The following is a 13,535-nucleotide window of genomic DNA, read 5'->3' on the forward strand; positions in this document are numbered from 1 at the left end:
GAGTGTTTCAGCTCCAAGGGGGCAAAGTCACTCCTTCTACCCAGGGCTGCGGAGCTCCAAGTAGGGTAAGATTCCAGGTTTTCCCCCTGGATGGAAGTGGGAAAAAAAGAACACTTTACGTGCTTTAAAACCGCACACAAGCACCCTCACAGTGTCAGCACTGGGCCTGCAATGTCCCTGGCCCATTTGCAACCTTCCAGGCAGCTGTTTTACACATTATGAGTGTTTCAGCTCCAAGGGGGCAAAGTCACTTCTTCTACCCAGGGCTACGGAGCTCCAAGTAGGGTAAGATTCCAGGTTTTCCCCCTGGATGGAAGTGGGAAAAAAAAGAACACTTTACGTGCTTTAAAACCGCACACAAGCACCCTCACAGTGTCAGCACTGGGCCTGCAATGTCCCTGGCCCATTTGCAACCTTCCAGGCAGCTGTTTTACACATTATGAGTGTTTCAGCTCCAAGGGGGCACAGTCACTTCTTCTACCCAGGGCTACGGAGCTCCAAGTAGGGTAAGATTCCAGGTTTTCCCCTTGGATGGAAGTGGAAAAAAAAAAAAGAACACTTTACGTGCTTCAAAATGGAACACAAGCACCCTCACAGTGTCAGCACTGGGCCTGCAATGTCCCTGTCCCATTTGCAACCTTCCAGGCAGCTATTTTACACATTATGAGTGTTTCAGCTTCAAGGGGGCAAAGTCACTCCTTCTACCCAGGGCTACGGAGCTCCAAGTAGGGTAAGATTCCAGGTTTTCCCCCTGGATGGAAGTGGACAAAAAAGAACACTTTACGTGCTTTTAAACTGTACACAAGCACCCTCACAGTGCCAGCAGTGAGCCTGCAATGTCCCTGGCCCATTTGCAACCTTCCAGGCTGCTATTTTACACATTATGGGTGTTTCAGCTCCAAGGGGGCAAAGTCACTCCTTCTACCCAGGGCTACGGAGCTCCAAGTAGGGTTAGATTCCAGGTTTTCCCCCTGGATGGAAGTGGAAAAAAAAGAACACTTTACGTGCTTTAAAACCGCACACAAGCACCCTCACAGTGCAAGCACTGGGCCTGCAATGTCCCTGGCCCATTTGCAAGCTCCAGGCAGCTGTTTTCGACATTAGGCTCCAAGGGGGCAAAGTCACTCCTTCTACCCAGGGCTACGGAGCTCCAAGTAGAGTAAGATTCCAGGTTTTCCCCCTGGATGGAAGTGGGAAAAAAAAAGAACACTTTACGTGCTTTAAAACCGCACACAAGCACCCTCACAGTGCAAGCACTGGGCCTGCAATGTCCCTGGCCCATTTGCGACCTCCAGGCAGCTGTTTTCGACTTTAGGCTCCAAGGGGGCAAAGTCACTCCTTCTACCCAGGGCTGCGGAGCTCCAAGTAGGGTAAGATTCCAGGTTTTAACCCTGGATGGAAGTGGGAAAAAAAGAACACTTTACGTGCTTTAAAACCGCACACAAGCACCCTCACAGTGCCAGCAGTGAGCCTGCAATGTCCCTGGCCCATTTGCAACCTTCCAGGCTGCTATTTTACACATTATCAGTGTTTCAGCTCCAAGGGGGCAAAGTCACTCCTTCTACCCAGGGCTGCGGAGCTCCAAGTAGGGTAAGATTCCAGGTTTTCCCCCTGGATGGAAGTGGGGAAAAAAAGAACACTTTACGTGCTTTAAAACCGCACACAAGCACCCTCACAGTGCCAGCAGTGAGCCTGCAATGTCCCTGGCCCATTTGCAACCTTCCAGGCTGCTATTTTACACATTATGAGTGTTTCAGCTCCAAGGGGGCAAAGTCACTCCTTCTACCCAGGGCTACGGAGCTCCAAGTAGGGTAAGATTCCAGGTTTTCCCCCTGGATGGAAGTGGAAAAAAAAGAACACTTTACGTGCTTCAAAACTGTACACAAGCACCATCGCAGTGTCAGCACTGGGCCTGCAATGTCCCTGGGCCCATTTGTAACCTTCCAGGCAGCTATTTTACACATTATGAGTGTTTCAGCTCCAAGGGGGAAAAGTCACTCCTTCTACCCAGGGCTACGGAGCTCCAAGTAGGGTAAGATTCCAGGTTTTCCCCCTGGATGGAAGTGGAAAAAAAAGAACACTTTACGTGCTTTAAAACCACACACAAGCACCCTCACAGTGTCAGCACTGGGCCTGCAATGTCCCTGGCCCATTTGCAACCTTCCAGGCAGCTGTTTTACACATTATGAGTGTTTCAGCTCCAAGGGGGCAAAGTCACTTCTTCTACCCAGGGCTACGGAGCTCCAAGTAGGGTAAGATTCCAGGTTTTCCCCTTGGATGGAAGTGGAAAAAAAAAAATAACACTTTACGTGCTTCAAAATGGTACACAAGCACCCTCACAGTGTCAGCACTGGGCCTGCAATGTCCCTGTCCCATTTGCAACCTTCCAGGCAGCTATTTTACACATTATGAGTGTTTCAGCTTCAAGGGGGCAAAGTCACTCCTTCTACCCAGGGCTACGGAGCTCCAAGTAGGGTAAGATTCCAGGTTTTCCCCCTGGATGGAAGTGGAAAAAAAAGAACACTTTACGTGCTTCAAAACTGTACACAAGCACCCTCACAGTGTCAGCACTGGGCCTGCAATGTCCCTGGCCCATTTGCAACCTCCAGGCAGCTGTTTTCGCCATTAGGCTCCAAGGGGGAAAAGTCACTCCTTCTACCCAGGGCTACTGAGCTCCAAGTCGGGTAAGATTCCAGGTTTTCTCCCTTGTATGCAGGTGAACAAAATAATAGTTTACATGGTTAAATAAGGTAGGCAGGCACCTTCACAGTATCAGCGGTGTGCATTCAGTGAGTTTGGCCCGTTTCTATCCTCCTGTCTTCTGTTTCCCCTCTCGCTGGGCACACGAAGGCTTGTGTTATTTCTGCAGTTTATAAAACGTTGTTTCACGGGTGCCAAGAACCCCATTGTGGTGCCCCACGAGTCATTCGGTACAGAAGCACGCTCCGATTGATATGCTATCTTTTCTGACCACAAACGTTAAGACTGTGTAGGTGAAAATGGGCTCGGGGACAAAGTTTTCTGACACAAAGGCATCAGCCATCGGAGGAGTGTGGACTCTACCAGCTGACTAAAAGCCGGTGGCAGCGCGTTGAAACGAGAGGAGTGCACGCACAGGAAAGGGATGAAGTTGGGCTTCTTTTGATGTATAAATGAAAGCCCAGTTCTAACTTTTACTGTTTTAAAACATAGATAATCTGATGAGAGGAAACACAAAAGCCAGCTCGGAGCAGAGAGCCGAGTGTGCCGCGAACAGCCTCCCCTCCTGGGGACCAATCAGGAGGTGGCTCCTCCCTATATATGCACGGAGCTCCGGCGGGAGGGACATTTCTCATCTGTGCTAGCGCCTCGACTCTCTGTACCATGGCTGAAACCGCTCCAGCTGCCGCGGCCCCTCCCGCTGAAGTAGCCCCCAAGAAGAAGGCGAAGAAGGCGGCGGGGCCTTCTAAGGCCAAGAAGCCCGCGGGACCCAGCGTCGCCGAGCTCATCCTGAAGGCGGTCACCGCCTCTGCCGAGAGGAAGGGGGTCTCCCTGGCGGCGCTGAAGAAGGTGCTGAGCGCCGACGGCTACGATGTGGACAAGAACAAGAGCCGCGTCAAGGCCGCCCTCAAGGGCCTGGTCAGCAAGGGCGCCCTGGCCCAGCTGAAGGGCACCGGCGCCTCCGGCTCCTTCAAGGTGAACAAGAAGCAGCTGGAGGGCAAGAAGGCGGCCAAGAAACCAGCGGCCAAGAAACCAGCGGCCAAGAAAGCCGCCCCGGCCGCCAAGAAGCCCAAGAAGGCCCCCGCGGGGGTGAAGAAGAGCCCGAAGAAGGCCAAGAAGCCGGCGGCGGCCAAGAGCCCCAAGAAGCCCAAAGCTGCCCCGGCCAAGAAGGCTGCCAAGAGTCCCGCGAAAGCAAAGGCGGCCAAGCCCAAGGCAGCCAAGAAAAGCCCCGCCAAGGTGGTGAAACCCAAGGCGGCCAAACCCAAAGCAGCCAAGCCCAAAAAGGCAGCGCCCAAGAAGAAGTAAGGGCTCCTGCCAGACACTGCGAACACAAGGGCTCTTTTAAGAGCCACCCACCCGGTCTAGAAGAGAGCCTGTTCACCCCCCAGCCCCGCGCACGCCGTGCCCCGCTCCCCAGCCATAAACGGCACCGTGAAATCCCGGCGCGCCTCTCCGCGCTCGAGCGCCGCGTGTGATCTTGGGCGGATGCTCGCACGGAGGTTATTATAACTCCTTGATAGTTTTAAGGCTAACTATACGTGTGGGAGGTACTAGACCTCGGTGGATGACACATTCGGGTGATTACGTGTGTGTTTAGCCGCAAACACTATGTCCGAGGCGGACTGGGAATAGTGTCTGCTTGAAGCAGACGAGTGTGCGCCTTAAATCCGTAGGAGGTAACGGCGTGTGCCAGGGTGACCAAAGGGGCTATAACACCGTGGGCTTCTCCCCCGCAGGTGACCGAGACGGGGAGGGGGTGACTGGTGGGGCGGCAGCTAGCCGGGGGGGCAAGGGGGAGAAGTGCTGCCCAAAACGCGGGCTTTTTCGGCTCGGGGTACATCAACCAATCGGGGGGCTGCTTTCCATTTTGACCACATTTCATTGGCTATAGCCAGCCACGAGCCGCCTCTTCAGTGAGTAACCAATCCTTGCTATTTCCAAACTTGGGCCCGTGGTTTCAACCAATCAGAGCAGCCCTCCGTCTCCCAGGGCATAAATAGGCCTCTGTGCGAGGCAGGCCCCATTCCTTCTCGCACGCCGCGCAGAGAAAGCTCCGTCTTCGCCATGGCCCGCACCAAGCAGACCGCCCGCAAGTCCACCGGAGGGAAGGCGCCTCGCAAGCAGCTGGCCACCAAGGCTGCCCGCAAGAGCGCGCCTGCCACCGGAGGAGTCAAGAAGCCTCACCGCTACAGGCCCGGGACCGTGGCTCTCCGCGAGATCCGCCGCTACCAGAAGTCCACCGAGCTGCTCATCCGCAAGCTGCCCTTCCAGCGCCTGGTGCGGGAGATCGCGCAGGACTTCAAGACCGACCTGCGCTTCCAGAGCTCGGCCGTCATGGCCCTGCAGGAGGCCAGCGAGGCCTACCTGGTCGGGCTCTTTGAGGACACCAACTTGTGCGCCATCCACGCCAAGAGGGTCACCATCATGCCCAAGGACATTCAGCTGGCCCGTCGTATCCGCGGCGAGAGGGCCTAAGGACCGACCCTAACCGACACCACATATACCACAAGGGCTCTTCTAAGAGCCACCACCTTGTCACGTAGGAGCTGTTCATATCCGTGTGTTGTACACGGGGGGAGGCGGGGGCGAAAGGAAGGTGTTGGTAGGCACCGGTACTCATTAACGCATACCGGCACTCGGAAAGCAGAGCGCCTCCTTTTCATATGATAAAGTGCTTTGTTTGGCAGACGGGTTGTGCAGCGACCGGCACCTCGCAAGCCGGGGCTGTGTGGTGTCTGTGCTACTTTTAAACCCCCGGTAATCTTGTCCGGCTTCAGCAGAGGGAGCGCCCGCTCGGGGGCGACTTGTAGCCGCTCTCGTCTCCCTTGGTTTTAAAGTACGAACGGAACGTGCCCCGTGCAAACTGTACACACTTCTCCCCTAACGTGGAAAGCAATAGCGGGACCGTCCGTGCGGGTCAAACGCTATTACATTACAGCGCTTAGTGACACTTTATCCCCAACAAAGCCTGTTCACATAGACTTTTTATTAGGAAGGGCGCTCTGCTCTACCGACCCTCGCTCTGCTGCAGGCCCCGCCAGAGCGGGACCTAATGCGCACCACACTACGCTTCACTCATAAGACACGCTAAGGGTACCTCTTCACCGATAATATCCGCACAGCAGCTCTTAGAGGAAAAAGTGTTGGCCCTTAAAAGAGCCCTTGTGTTAATTGGAGATGTGCCTCGAAGCCTTACTTGGCGCTAGTGTACTTGGTGACGGCCTTGGTGCCCTCGGACACGGCGTGCTTGGCCAGCTCTCCGGGGAGCAGCAGGCGCACGGCGGTCTGGATCTCCCGGGAGGTGATGGTGCGCCGCTGGTTGTAGTGAGCCAGGCGGGAAGCCTCCCCGGCGATGCGCTCAAAGATGTCGTTGACGAAGGAGTTCATGATGCCCATGGCCTTGGAGGAGATGCCGGTGTCGGGGTGCACCTGCTTCATCACTTTGTAAATGTAGATAGCGTAGCTCTCCTTCCTGGTCCTCTTGCGCTTCTTGCCGTCCTTCTTGGGCGGCTTGGACAGCGCTTTCTTGGAGCCCTTCTTGGGAGCCGGCGCGGACTTGGCTGGTTCAGGCATGATCGACACTGGGCAGGCGCTCGCTGTGCAATCAGGAGAAATGCGGAAGCGGCGCCCGGGCTGCTGTACTTATAGGCTGGGCGTGTAAAGCAGCTGCTTGTTCCATTCTCCGTTCCCATTGGTAGGCACAACCGGCACCCCCTCCGTCCTCATCTTAATACGCGCCTTTCACTTCTGTAATTCTGATTGGTGGAGTAGGTTATTCCTTCCTCCAATGTGGGCCTCAGAGCCTAGCGGGCAACCAATCAGAGACGACCCGGAGTCTTTATATGACCGGGGTCCGGAGCACGCAGGGATAGTCTCTCTGTCTTCTTAGCCCGAGAACCTACAGCAGCTGCTCGCCATGTCTGGACGCGGAAAGCAAGGAGGCAAGGCCCGCGCTAAGGCCAAGACACGCTCTTCCAGAGCCGGACTGCAGTTCCCTGTGGGCCGTGTGCACAGGCTGCTCCGAAAGGGAAGCTACGCCGAGCGGGTCGGCGCCGGTGCCCCCGTCTATCTGGCTGCAGTCCTGGAGTACCTGACGGCCGAGATCCTCGAGCTGGCCGGCAACGCGGCCCGGGACAACAAGAAGACCCGCATCATCCCCAGGCACCTCCAGCTCGCCATCCGCAACGACGAGGAGCTCAACAAGCTGCTGGGCAGAGTCACCATCGCCCAGGGAGGCGTCCTGCCAAACATCCAGGCCGTGCTGCTGCCCAAGAAAACCGAGAGCCACAAGGCTGGGGGCAAAGCAAGCAAGTGAAGCGCCGCAGCCTCCCTTACGAACCACCGTATAAATACATTATAAACACAAGGGCTCTTTTCAGGGCCGCACACAGATTCCATCAAAGAGCTTATCCCTTCTAAGTCTCACTTTTGCCGGCTTCTTTAAATTCAGCGCTCGCACCTTCGCCTCACCGGGCGGCGTGTCCGACCCTCCGGCGATGCACGTGAATAATGTTAACACAGCCGCTAAGGCTACCTTGCGGTCCGTACTTTTTATTCATGTTTATACATATATATTTTTCAGTTTGCGGGCACGCCGCTACCGGGCGCGGGGTGGGGACGTGTGCATGTTGTGGCTGCACGCAGCGCGGTGGCGCCGGGGAGGGCTTCGGTGCGCTGGCCCCATTGAGACATTTGAGAGCGGTCGGAGGGGGACCCAGGGTTAGGGTTGCTTCAGGCCGGAACAACCAGCGAGGGGCTGGGCTGCTTTGCACCGTTCCGTTTGCGTGGCCTGAACGCCGGTGGCGTGTGAGGAGGGAAGAGCAGAAGCTGCGGAGCCCGCCCGCCCGCAGGCGAGCCCAGGACAAAGGGGCGCTGGGAGCCCGCGCTTTTTCAAACGGCAGCGGCCGCTCGGGGCCCGCTCTCTGCAGAGGGCGGGCCGGGCAGCGGCTCTCCCGCCTCTCGGCCTCACACGTCAGAGTCTCCCTCGCCGGTCCGCAGCTGCTCCATATAAGCAGCCGTTCTCGGGCTGCTGCTCGTATTTCTGCTTCGACCGAGAAGAGAGCATGTCTGGACGCGGCAAAGGAGGAAAGGGGCTCGGCAAAGGCGGTGCCAAGAGGCACAGGAAGGTGCTCCGCGACAACATCCAGGGCATCACCAAGCCCGCCATTCGCCGCCTGGCTCGCCGCGGCGGTGTCAAGCGCATCTCCGGCCTCATCTACGAGGAGACCCGCGGTGTGCTGAAGGTTTTCCTGGAGAACGTCATCCGGGACGCCGTCACCTATACCGAGCACGCCAAGAGAAAGACCGTCACCGCCATGGATGTGGTGTACGCCCTGAAGCGCCAGGGACGTACTCTCTACGGATTTGGCGGTTAAACACCACTCGCCGAGAACGCACAAAAAAACAACCTAAAGGCCCTTCTGAGGGCCGCCCACTGGATCATAACAGAGCTGTGTGTATACGACACCATTTTATTACATATTCCCTGCCGGGTTGGGCTGCTCTCCAGTCCCATACCTAATTTCTTTACACCTTCCCGTATTCTCGACTATTAAGCCCCCACAGGGTGGGGGCTTACAGGCCACTGGGGAACAAAGGGTCGAGTTAGCCCGGCTGGCTGGCTGTCCGGCCATCTGGTCGGACATCACGCTGAGCCATCTGGTTGCACACGTGGCCGACCAGATGGCCGGACTGCCAGCCGGCCGGGATAACTCGACTTTTTGTTCCCTACCCAGATCTCTAAGCCCCCACCATGTGGGGACTTAATAGTCGAGAATTTGTGTACATGTTTCCTTTTTCAGCTCCAAGGGGGCAAAGTCACTCCTTCTACCCAGGGCTGCGGAGCTCCAAGTAGGGTAAGATTCAAGGTTTTCCCCCTGGATGGAAGTGGGGAAAAAAAGAACATTTTACGTGCTTTAAAACCGCACACAAGCACCCTCACAGTGCAAGCACTGGGCCTGCAATGTCCCTGGCCCATTTGCAACCTTCCAGGCTGCTATTTTACACATTATGAGTGTTTCAGCTCCAAGGGGGAAAAGTCACTCCTTCTACCCAGGGCTACGGAGCTCCAAGTAGGGTTAGATTCAGGTTTTCCCCCTGGATGGAAGTGGGGAAAAAAAGAACATTTTACGTGCTTTAAAACCGCACACAAGCACCCTCACAGTGCAAGCACTGGGCCTGCAATGTCCCTGGCCCATTTGCAACCTCCAGGCAGCTGTTTTCGACATTAGGCTCCAAGGGGGCAAAGTCACTCCTTCTACCCAGGGCTACGGAGCTCCAAGTAGGGTAAGATTCCAGGTTTTCCCCCTGGATGGAAGTGGACAAAAAAGAACACTTTACGTGCTTTTAAACTGTACACAAGCACCCTCACAGTGCCAGCACTGGGCCTGCAATGTCCCTGGCCCATTTGCAACCTTCCAGGCAGCTATTTTACACATTATGAGTGTTTCAGCTCCAAGGGGGCAAAGTCACTCCTTCTACCCAGGGCTACGGAGCTCCAAGTAGGGTAAGATTCCAGGTTTTCCCCCTGGATGGAAGTGGGGAAAAAAAAGTACACTTTACGTGCTTTAAAACCGCACACAAGCACCCTCACAGTGTCAGCACTGGGCCTGCAATGTCCCTGGCCCATTTGCAACCTTCCAGGCAGCTATTTTACACATTATGGGTGTTTCAGCTCCACGGGGGTAAAGTCACTCCTTCTACCCAGGGCTACGGAGCTCCAAGTCGGGTAAGATTCCAGGTTTTCCCCCTGGATGGAAGTGGGAAAAAAAGAACACTTTACGTGCTTCAAAGAGGTACACAAGCACCCTCACAGTGTCAGCACTGGGCCTGCAGTGTCCCTGGGCCAATTTGTAACCTTCCAGGCAGCTATTTTACACATTATGAGTGTTTCAGCTCCAAGGGGGCAAAGTCACTCCTTCTACCCAGGGCTACGGAGCTCCAAGTAGGGTAAGATTCCAGGTTTCCCCCCTGGATGGAAGTGGAGAAAAAACAACACTTTACGTGCTTCAAAACTGTACACAAGCACCCTCACAGTGTCAGCACTGGGCCTGCAATGTCCCTGGGCCATTTGCTACCTTCCAGGCAGCTATTTTACACATTATGGGTGTTTCAGCTCCAAGGGGGCAAAGTCACTCCTTCTACCCAGGGCTACGGAGCTCCAAGTAGGGTAAGATTCCAGGTTTTCCCCCTGGATGGAAGTGGAGAAAAAAAGAACACTTTACGTGCTTCAAAACGGTACACAAGCACCCTCACAGCGTCAGCACTGGGCCTGCAATGTCCCTGGCCCATTTGCAACCTCCAGGCAGCTGTTTTCGACATTAGGCTCCAAGGGGGCAAAGTCACTCCTTCTACCCAGGGCTACGGAGCTCCAAGTAGGGTAAGATTCCAGGTTTTCCCCCTGGATGGAAGTGGAGAAAAAAGAACACTTTACGTGCTTCAAAACGGTACACAAGCACCCTCACAGCGTCAGCACTGGGCCTGCAATGTCACTGGCCCATTTGCAACCTCCAGGCAGCTGTTTTCGACATTAGGCTCCAAGGGGGCAAAGTCACTCCTTCTACCCAGGGCTACGGAGCTCCAAGTAGGGTAAGATTCCAGGTTTCCCCCCTGGATGGAAGTGAAAAAAAAAAGAACACTTTACGTGCTTTTAAACTGTACACAAGCACCCTCACAGTGTCATCACTGGGCCTGCAATGTCCCTGGGCCATTTGCAACCTTCCAGGCAGCTATTTTACACATTATGAGTGTTTCAGCTCCAAGGGGGCAAAGTCACTCCTTCTACCCAGGGCTACGGAGCTCCAAGTAGGGTAAGATTCCAGGTTTCCCCCCTGGATGGAAGTGGGAAAAAAAGAACACTTTACGTGCTTTAAAACCGCACACAAGCACCCTCACAGTGCCAGCACTGAGCCTGCAATGTCCCTGGCCCATTTGCGACCTTCCAGGCTGATATTTTACACATTATGAGTGTTTCAGCTCCAAGGGGGCAAAGTCACTCCTTCTACCCAGGGCTGCGGAGCTCCAAGTAGGGTAAGATTCCAGGTTTTCCCCCTGGATGGAAGTGGGAAAAAAAAGAACACTTTACGTGCTTCAAAATGTTACACAAGCACCCCCACAGTGTCATCACTGGGCCTGCAATGTCCCTGGGCCATTTGCAACCTTCCAGGCAGCTATTTTACACATTATGAGTGTTTCAGCTCCAAGGGGGCAAAGTCACTCCTTCTACCCAGGGCTACGGAGCTCCAAGTAGGGTAAGATTCCAGGTTTCCCCCCTGGATGGAAGTGGGAAAAAAAGAACACTTTACGTGCTTTAAAACCGCACACAAGCACCCTCACAGTGCCAGCACTGAGCCTGCAATGTCCCTGGCCCATTTGCGACCTTCCAGGCTGATATTTTACACATTATGAGTGTTTCAGCTCCAAGGGGGCAAAGTCACTCCTTCTACCCAGGGCTACGGAGCTCCAAGTAGGGTAAGATTCCAGGTTTTCCCCCTGGATGGAAGTGGAGAAAAAAGAACACTTTACGTGCTTCAAAACTGTACACAAGCACCCTCACAGTGTCAGCACTGGGCCTGCAATGTCCCTGGGCCATTTGCTACCTTCCAGGCAGCTATTTTACACATTATGGGTGTTTCAGCTCCAAGGGGGCAAAGTCACTCCTTCTACCCAGGGCTACGGAGCTCCAAGTAGGGTAAGATTCCAGGTTTTCCCCCTGGATGGAAGTGGAGAAAAAAAGAACACTTTACGTGCTTCAAAACGGTACACAAGCACCCTCACAGCGTCAGCACTGGGCCTGCAATGTCCCTGGCCCATTTGCAACCTCCAGGCAGCTGTTTTCGACATTAGGCTCCAAGGGGGCAAAGTCACTCCTTCTACCCAGGGCTACGGAGCTCCAAGTAGGGTAAGATTCCAGGTTTTCCCCCTGGATGGAAGTGGAGAAAAAAGAACACTTTACGTGCTTCAAAACGGTACACAAGCACCCTCACAGCGTCAGCACTGGGCCTGCAATGTCACTGGCCCATTTGCAAGCTCCAGGCAGCTGTTTTCGACATTAGGCTCCAAGGGGGCAAAGTCACTCCTTCTACCCAGGGCTACGGAGCTCCAAGTAGGGTAAGATTCCAGGTTTTCCCCCTGGATGGAAGTGGGAAAAAAAAGTACACTTTACGTGCTTTAAAACCGCACACAAGCACCCTCACAGTGTCAGCACTGGGCCTGCAATGTCCCTGGCCCATTTGCAACCTTCCAGGCAGCTATTTTACACATTATGGGTGTTTCAGCTCCACGGGGGTAAAGTCACTCCTTCTACCCAGGGCTACGGAGCTCCAAGTCGGGTAAGATTCCAGGTTTTCCCCCTGGATGGAAGTGGGAAAAAAAGAACACTTTACGTGCTTCAAAGAGGTACACAAGCACCCTCACAGTGTCAGCACTGGGCCTGCAGTGTCCCTGGGCCCATTTGTAACCTTCCAGGCAGCTATTTTACACATTATGAGGGTTTCAGCTCCAAGGGGGCAAAGTCACTCCTTCTACCCAGGGCTACGGAGCTCCAAGTAGGGTAAGATTCCAGGTTTCCCCCCTGGATGGAAGTGGAGAAAAAAGAACACTTTACGTGCTTTTAAACTGTACACAAGCACCCTCACAGTGCCAGCAGTGAGCCTGCAATGTCCCTGGCCCATTTGCAACCTTCCAGGCTGCTATTTTACACATTATGAGTGTTTCAGCTCCAAGGGGGCAAAGTCACTCCTTCTACCCAGGGCTACGGAGCTCCAAGTAGGGTAAGATTCCAGGTTTTCCCCCTGGATGGAAGTGGACAAAAAAGAACACTTTACGTGCTTTTAAACTGTACACAAGCACCCTCACAGTGCCAGCAGTGAGCCTGCAATGTCCCTGGCCCATTTGCAACCTTCCAGGCTGCTATTTTACACATTATGAGTGTTTCAGCTCCAAGGGGGCAAAGTCACTCCTTCTACCCAGGGCTACGGAGCTCCAAGTCGGGTAAGATTCCAGGTTTTCCCCCTGGATGGAAGTGGGGAAAAAAAGAACACTTTACGTGCTTTAAAACGGCACACAAGCACCCTCACAGTGTCAGCACTGGGCCTGCAATGTCCCTGGCCCATTTGCAAGCTACAGGCAGCTGTTTTCGACATTAGGCTCCAAGGGGGAAAAGTCACTCCTTCTACCCAGGGCAACGGAGCTCCAAGTAGGGTAAGATTCCAGGTTTTCCCCCTGGATGGAAGTGGAAAAAAAAGAACACTTTACGTGCTTCAAAACGGTACACAAGCACCCTCACAGTGTCAGCACTGGGCCTGCAATGTCCCTGGGCAATTTGCAACCTTCCAGGCAGCTATTTAACACATTATGGGTGTTTCAGATCCAAGGGGGCAAAGTCACTCCTTCTACCCAGGGCTACGGAGCTCCAAGTAGGGTAAGATTCCAGGTTTTACCCCTGGATGGAAGTGGGAAAAAAAAGAACACTTTACGTGCTTTAAAACCGCACACAAGCACCCTCACAGTGCCAGCACTGAGCCTGCAATGTCCCTGGCCCATTTGCAACCTCCAGGCAGCTGTTTTCGACATTAGGCTCCAAGGGGGCAAAGTCACTCCTTCTACCCAGGGCTACGGAGCTCAAAGTAGTGTAAGATTCCAAGTTTTCCCCCTGGATGGAAGTGGGAAAAAAAGAACACTTTACGTGCTTTAAAACCGCACACAAGCACCCTCACAGTGCCAGCACTGGGCCTGCAATGTCCCTGGCCCATTTGCAACCTTCCAGGCAGCTATTTTACACATTATGAGTGTTTCAGCTCCAAGGGGGCAAAGTCACTCCTTCTACCCAGGGCTAC

At 54.3% G+C, this 13,535-nt stretch overlaps 5 protein-coding genes across 5 annotated transcripts; 4 read left to right on the plus strand and 1 right to left on the minus strand.

Moving 5' to 3' along the window:
• The first annotated feature begins 3,312 nt into the window (after positions 1–3,312).
• On the plus strand, positions 3,313–4,240 carry LOC138278733 (histone H1-like). Its single transcript, XM_069219296.1, has one exon. It carries the CDS (start codon positions 3,364–3,366, stop codon positions 4,003–4,005), a length of 642 nt encoding a protein of 213 aa, XP_069075397.1. The 5' UTR covers positions 3,313–3,363; the 3' UTR covers positions 4,006–4,240.
• Positions 4,241–4,516: 276 nt separating this feature from the next.
• On the plus strand, positions 4,517–6,314 carry LOC138278734 (histone H3). The gene has a single exon (XM_069219297.1). The coding sequence runs from the start codon at positions 4,765–4,767 to the stop codon at positions 5,173–5,175; it is 411 nt and encodes a 136-aa protein (XP_069075398.1). The 5' UTR covers positions 4,517–4,764; the 3' UTR covers positions 5,176–6,314.
• On the minus strand, positions 5,842–6,273 carry LOC138278736 (histone H2B 1.2-like). Its single transcript, XM_069219299.1, has one exon. It carries the CDS (start codon positions 6,271–6,273, stop codon positions 5,893–5,895), a length of 381 nt encoding a protein of 126 aa, XP_069075400.1. The 3' UTR covers positions 5,842–5,892.
• Positions 6,315–6,616: 302 nt separating the features above from the next.
• Positions 6,617–7,088, plus strand: LOC138278735 (histone H2A type 2-C). Its single transcript, XM_069219298.1, has one exon. It carries the CDS (start codon positions 6,617–6,619, stop codon positions 7,013–7,015), a length of 399 nt encoding a protein of 132 aa, XP_069075399.1. The 3' UTR covers positions 7,016–7,088.
• Positions 7,089–7,685: 597 nt separating this feature from the next.
• LOC138278737 (histone H4) lies at positions 7,686–8,131 on the plus strand. Its single transcript, XM_069219300.1, has one exon. It carries the CDS (start codon positions 7,764–7,766, stop codon positions 8,073–8,075), a length of 312 nt encoding a protein of 103 aa, XP_069075401.1. The 5' UTR covers positions 7,686–7,763; the 3' UTR covers positions 8,076–8,131.
• Positions 8,132–13,535: the final 5,404 nt, after the last annotated feature.

Source organism: Pleurodeles waltl, unplaced genomic scaffold, assembly GCF_031143425.1.
Source record: "Pleurodeles waltl isolate 20211129_DDA unplaced genomic scaffold, aPleWal1.hap1.20221129 scaffold_548, whole genome shotgun sequence".
Classification (NCBI taxonomy): domain Eukaryota; kingdom Metazoa; phylum Chordata; class Amphibia; order Caudata; family Salamandridae; genus Pleurodeles; species Pleurodeles waltl.

Bases quoted from the DNA above. Each gene is read 5' to 3' on its own strand.
- LOC138278733 (XM_069219296.1), top strand. From the start codon at position 3,364: ATGGCTGAAACCGCTCCAGCTGCCGCGGCCCCTCCCGCTGAAGTAGCC.
- LOC138278737 (XM_069219300.1), top strand. From the start codon at position 7,764: ATGTCTGGACGCGGCAAAGGAGGAAAGGGGCTCGGCAAAGGCGGTGCC.
- LOC138278735 (XM_069219298.1), top strand. From the start codon at position 6,617: ATGTCTGGACGCGGAAAGCAAGGAGGCAAGGCCCGCGCTAAGGCCAAG.
- LOC138278734 (XM_069219297.1), top strand. From the start codon at position 4,765: ATGGCCCGCACCAAGCAGACCGCCCGCAAGTCCACCGGAGGGAAGGCG.
- LOC138278736 (XM_069219299.1), bottom strand. From the start codon at position 6,273: ATGCCTGAACCAGCCAAGTCCGCGCCGGCTCCCAAGAAGGGCTCCAAG.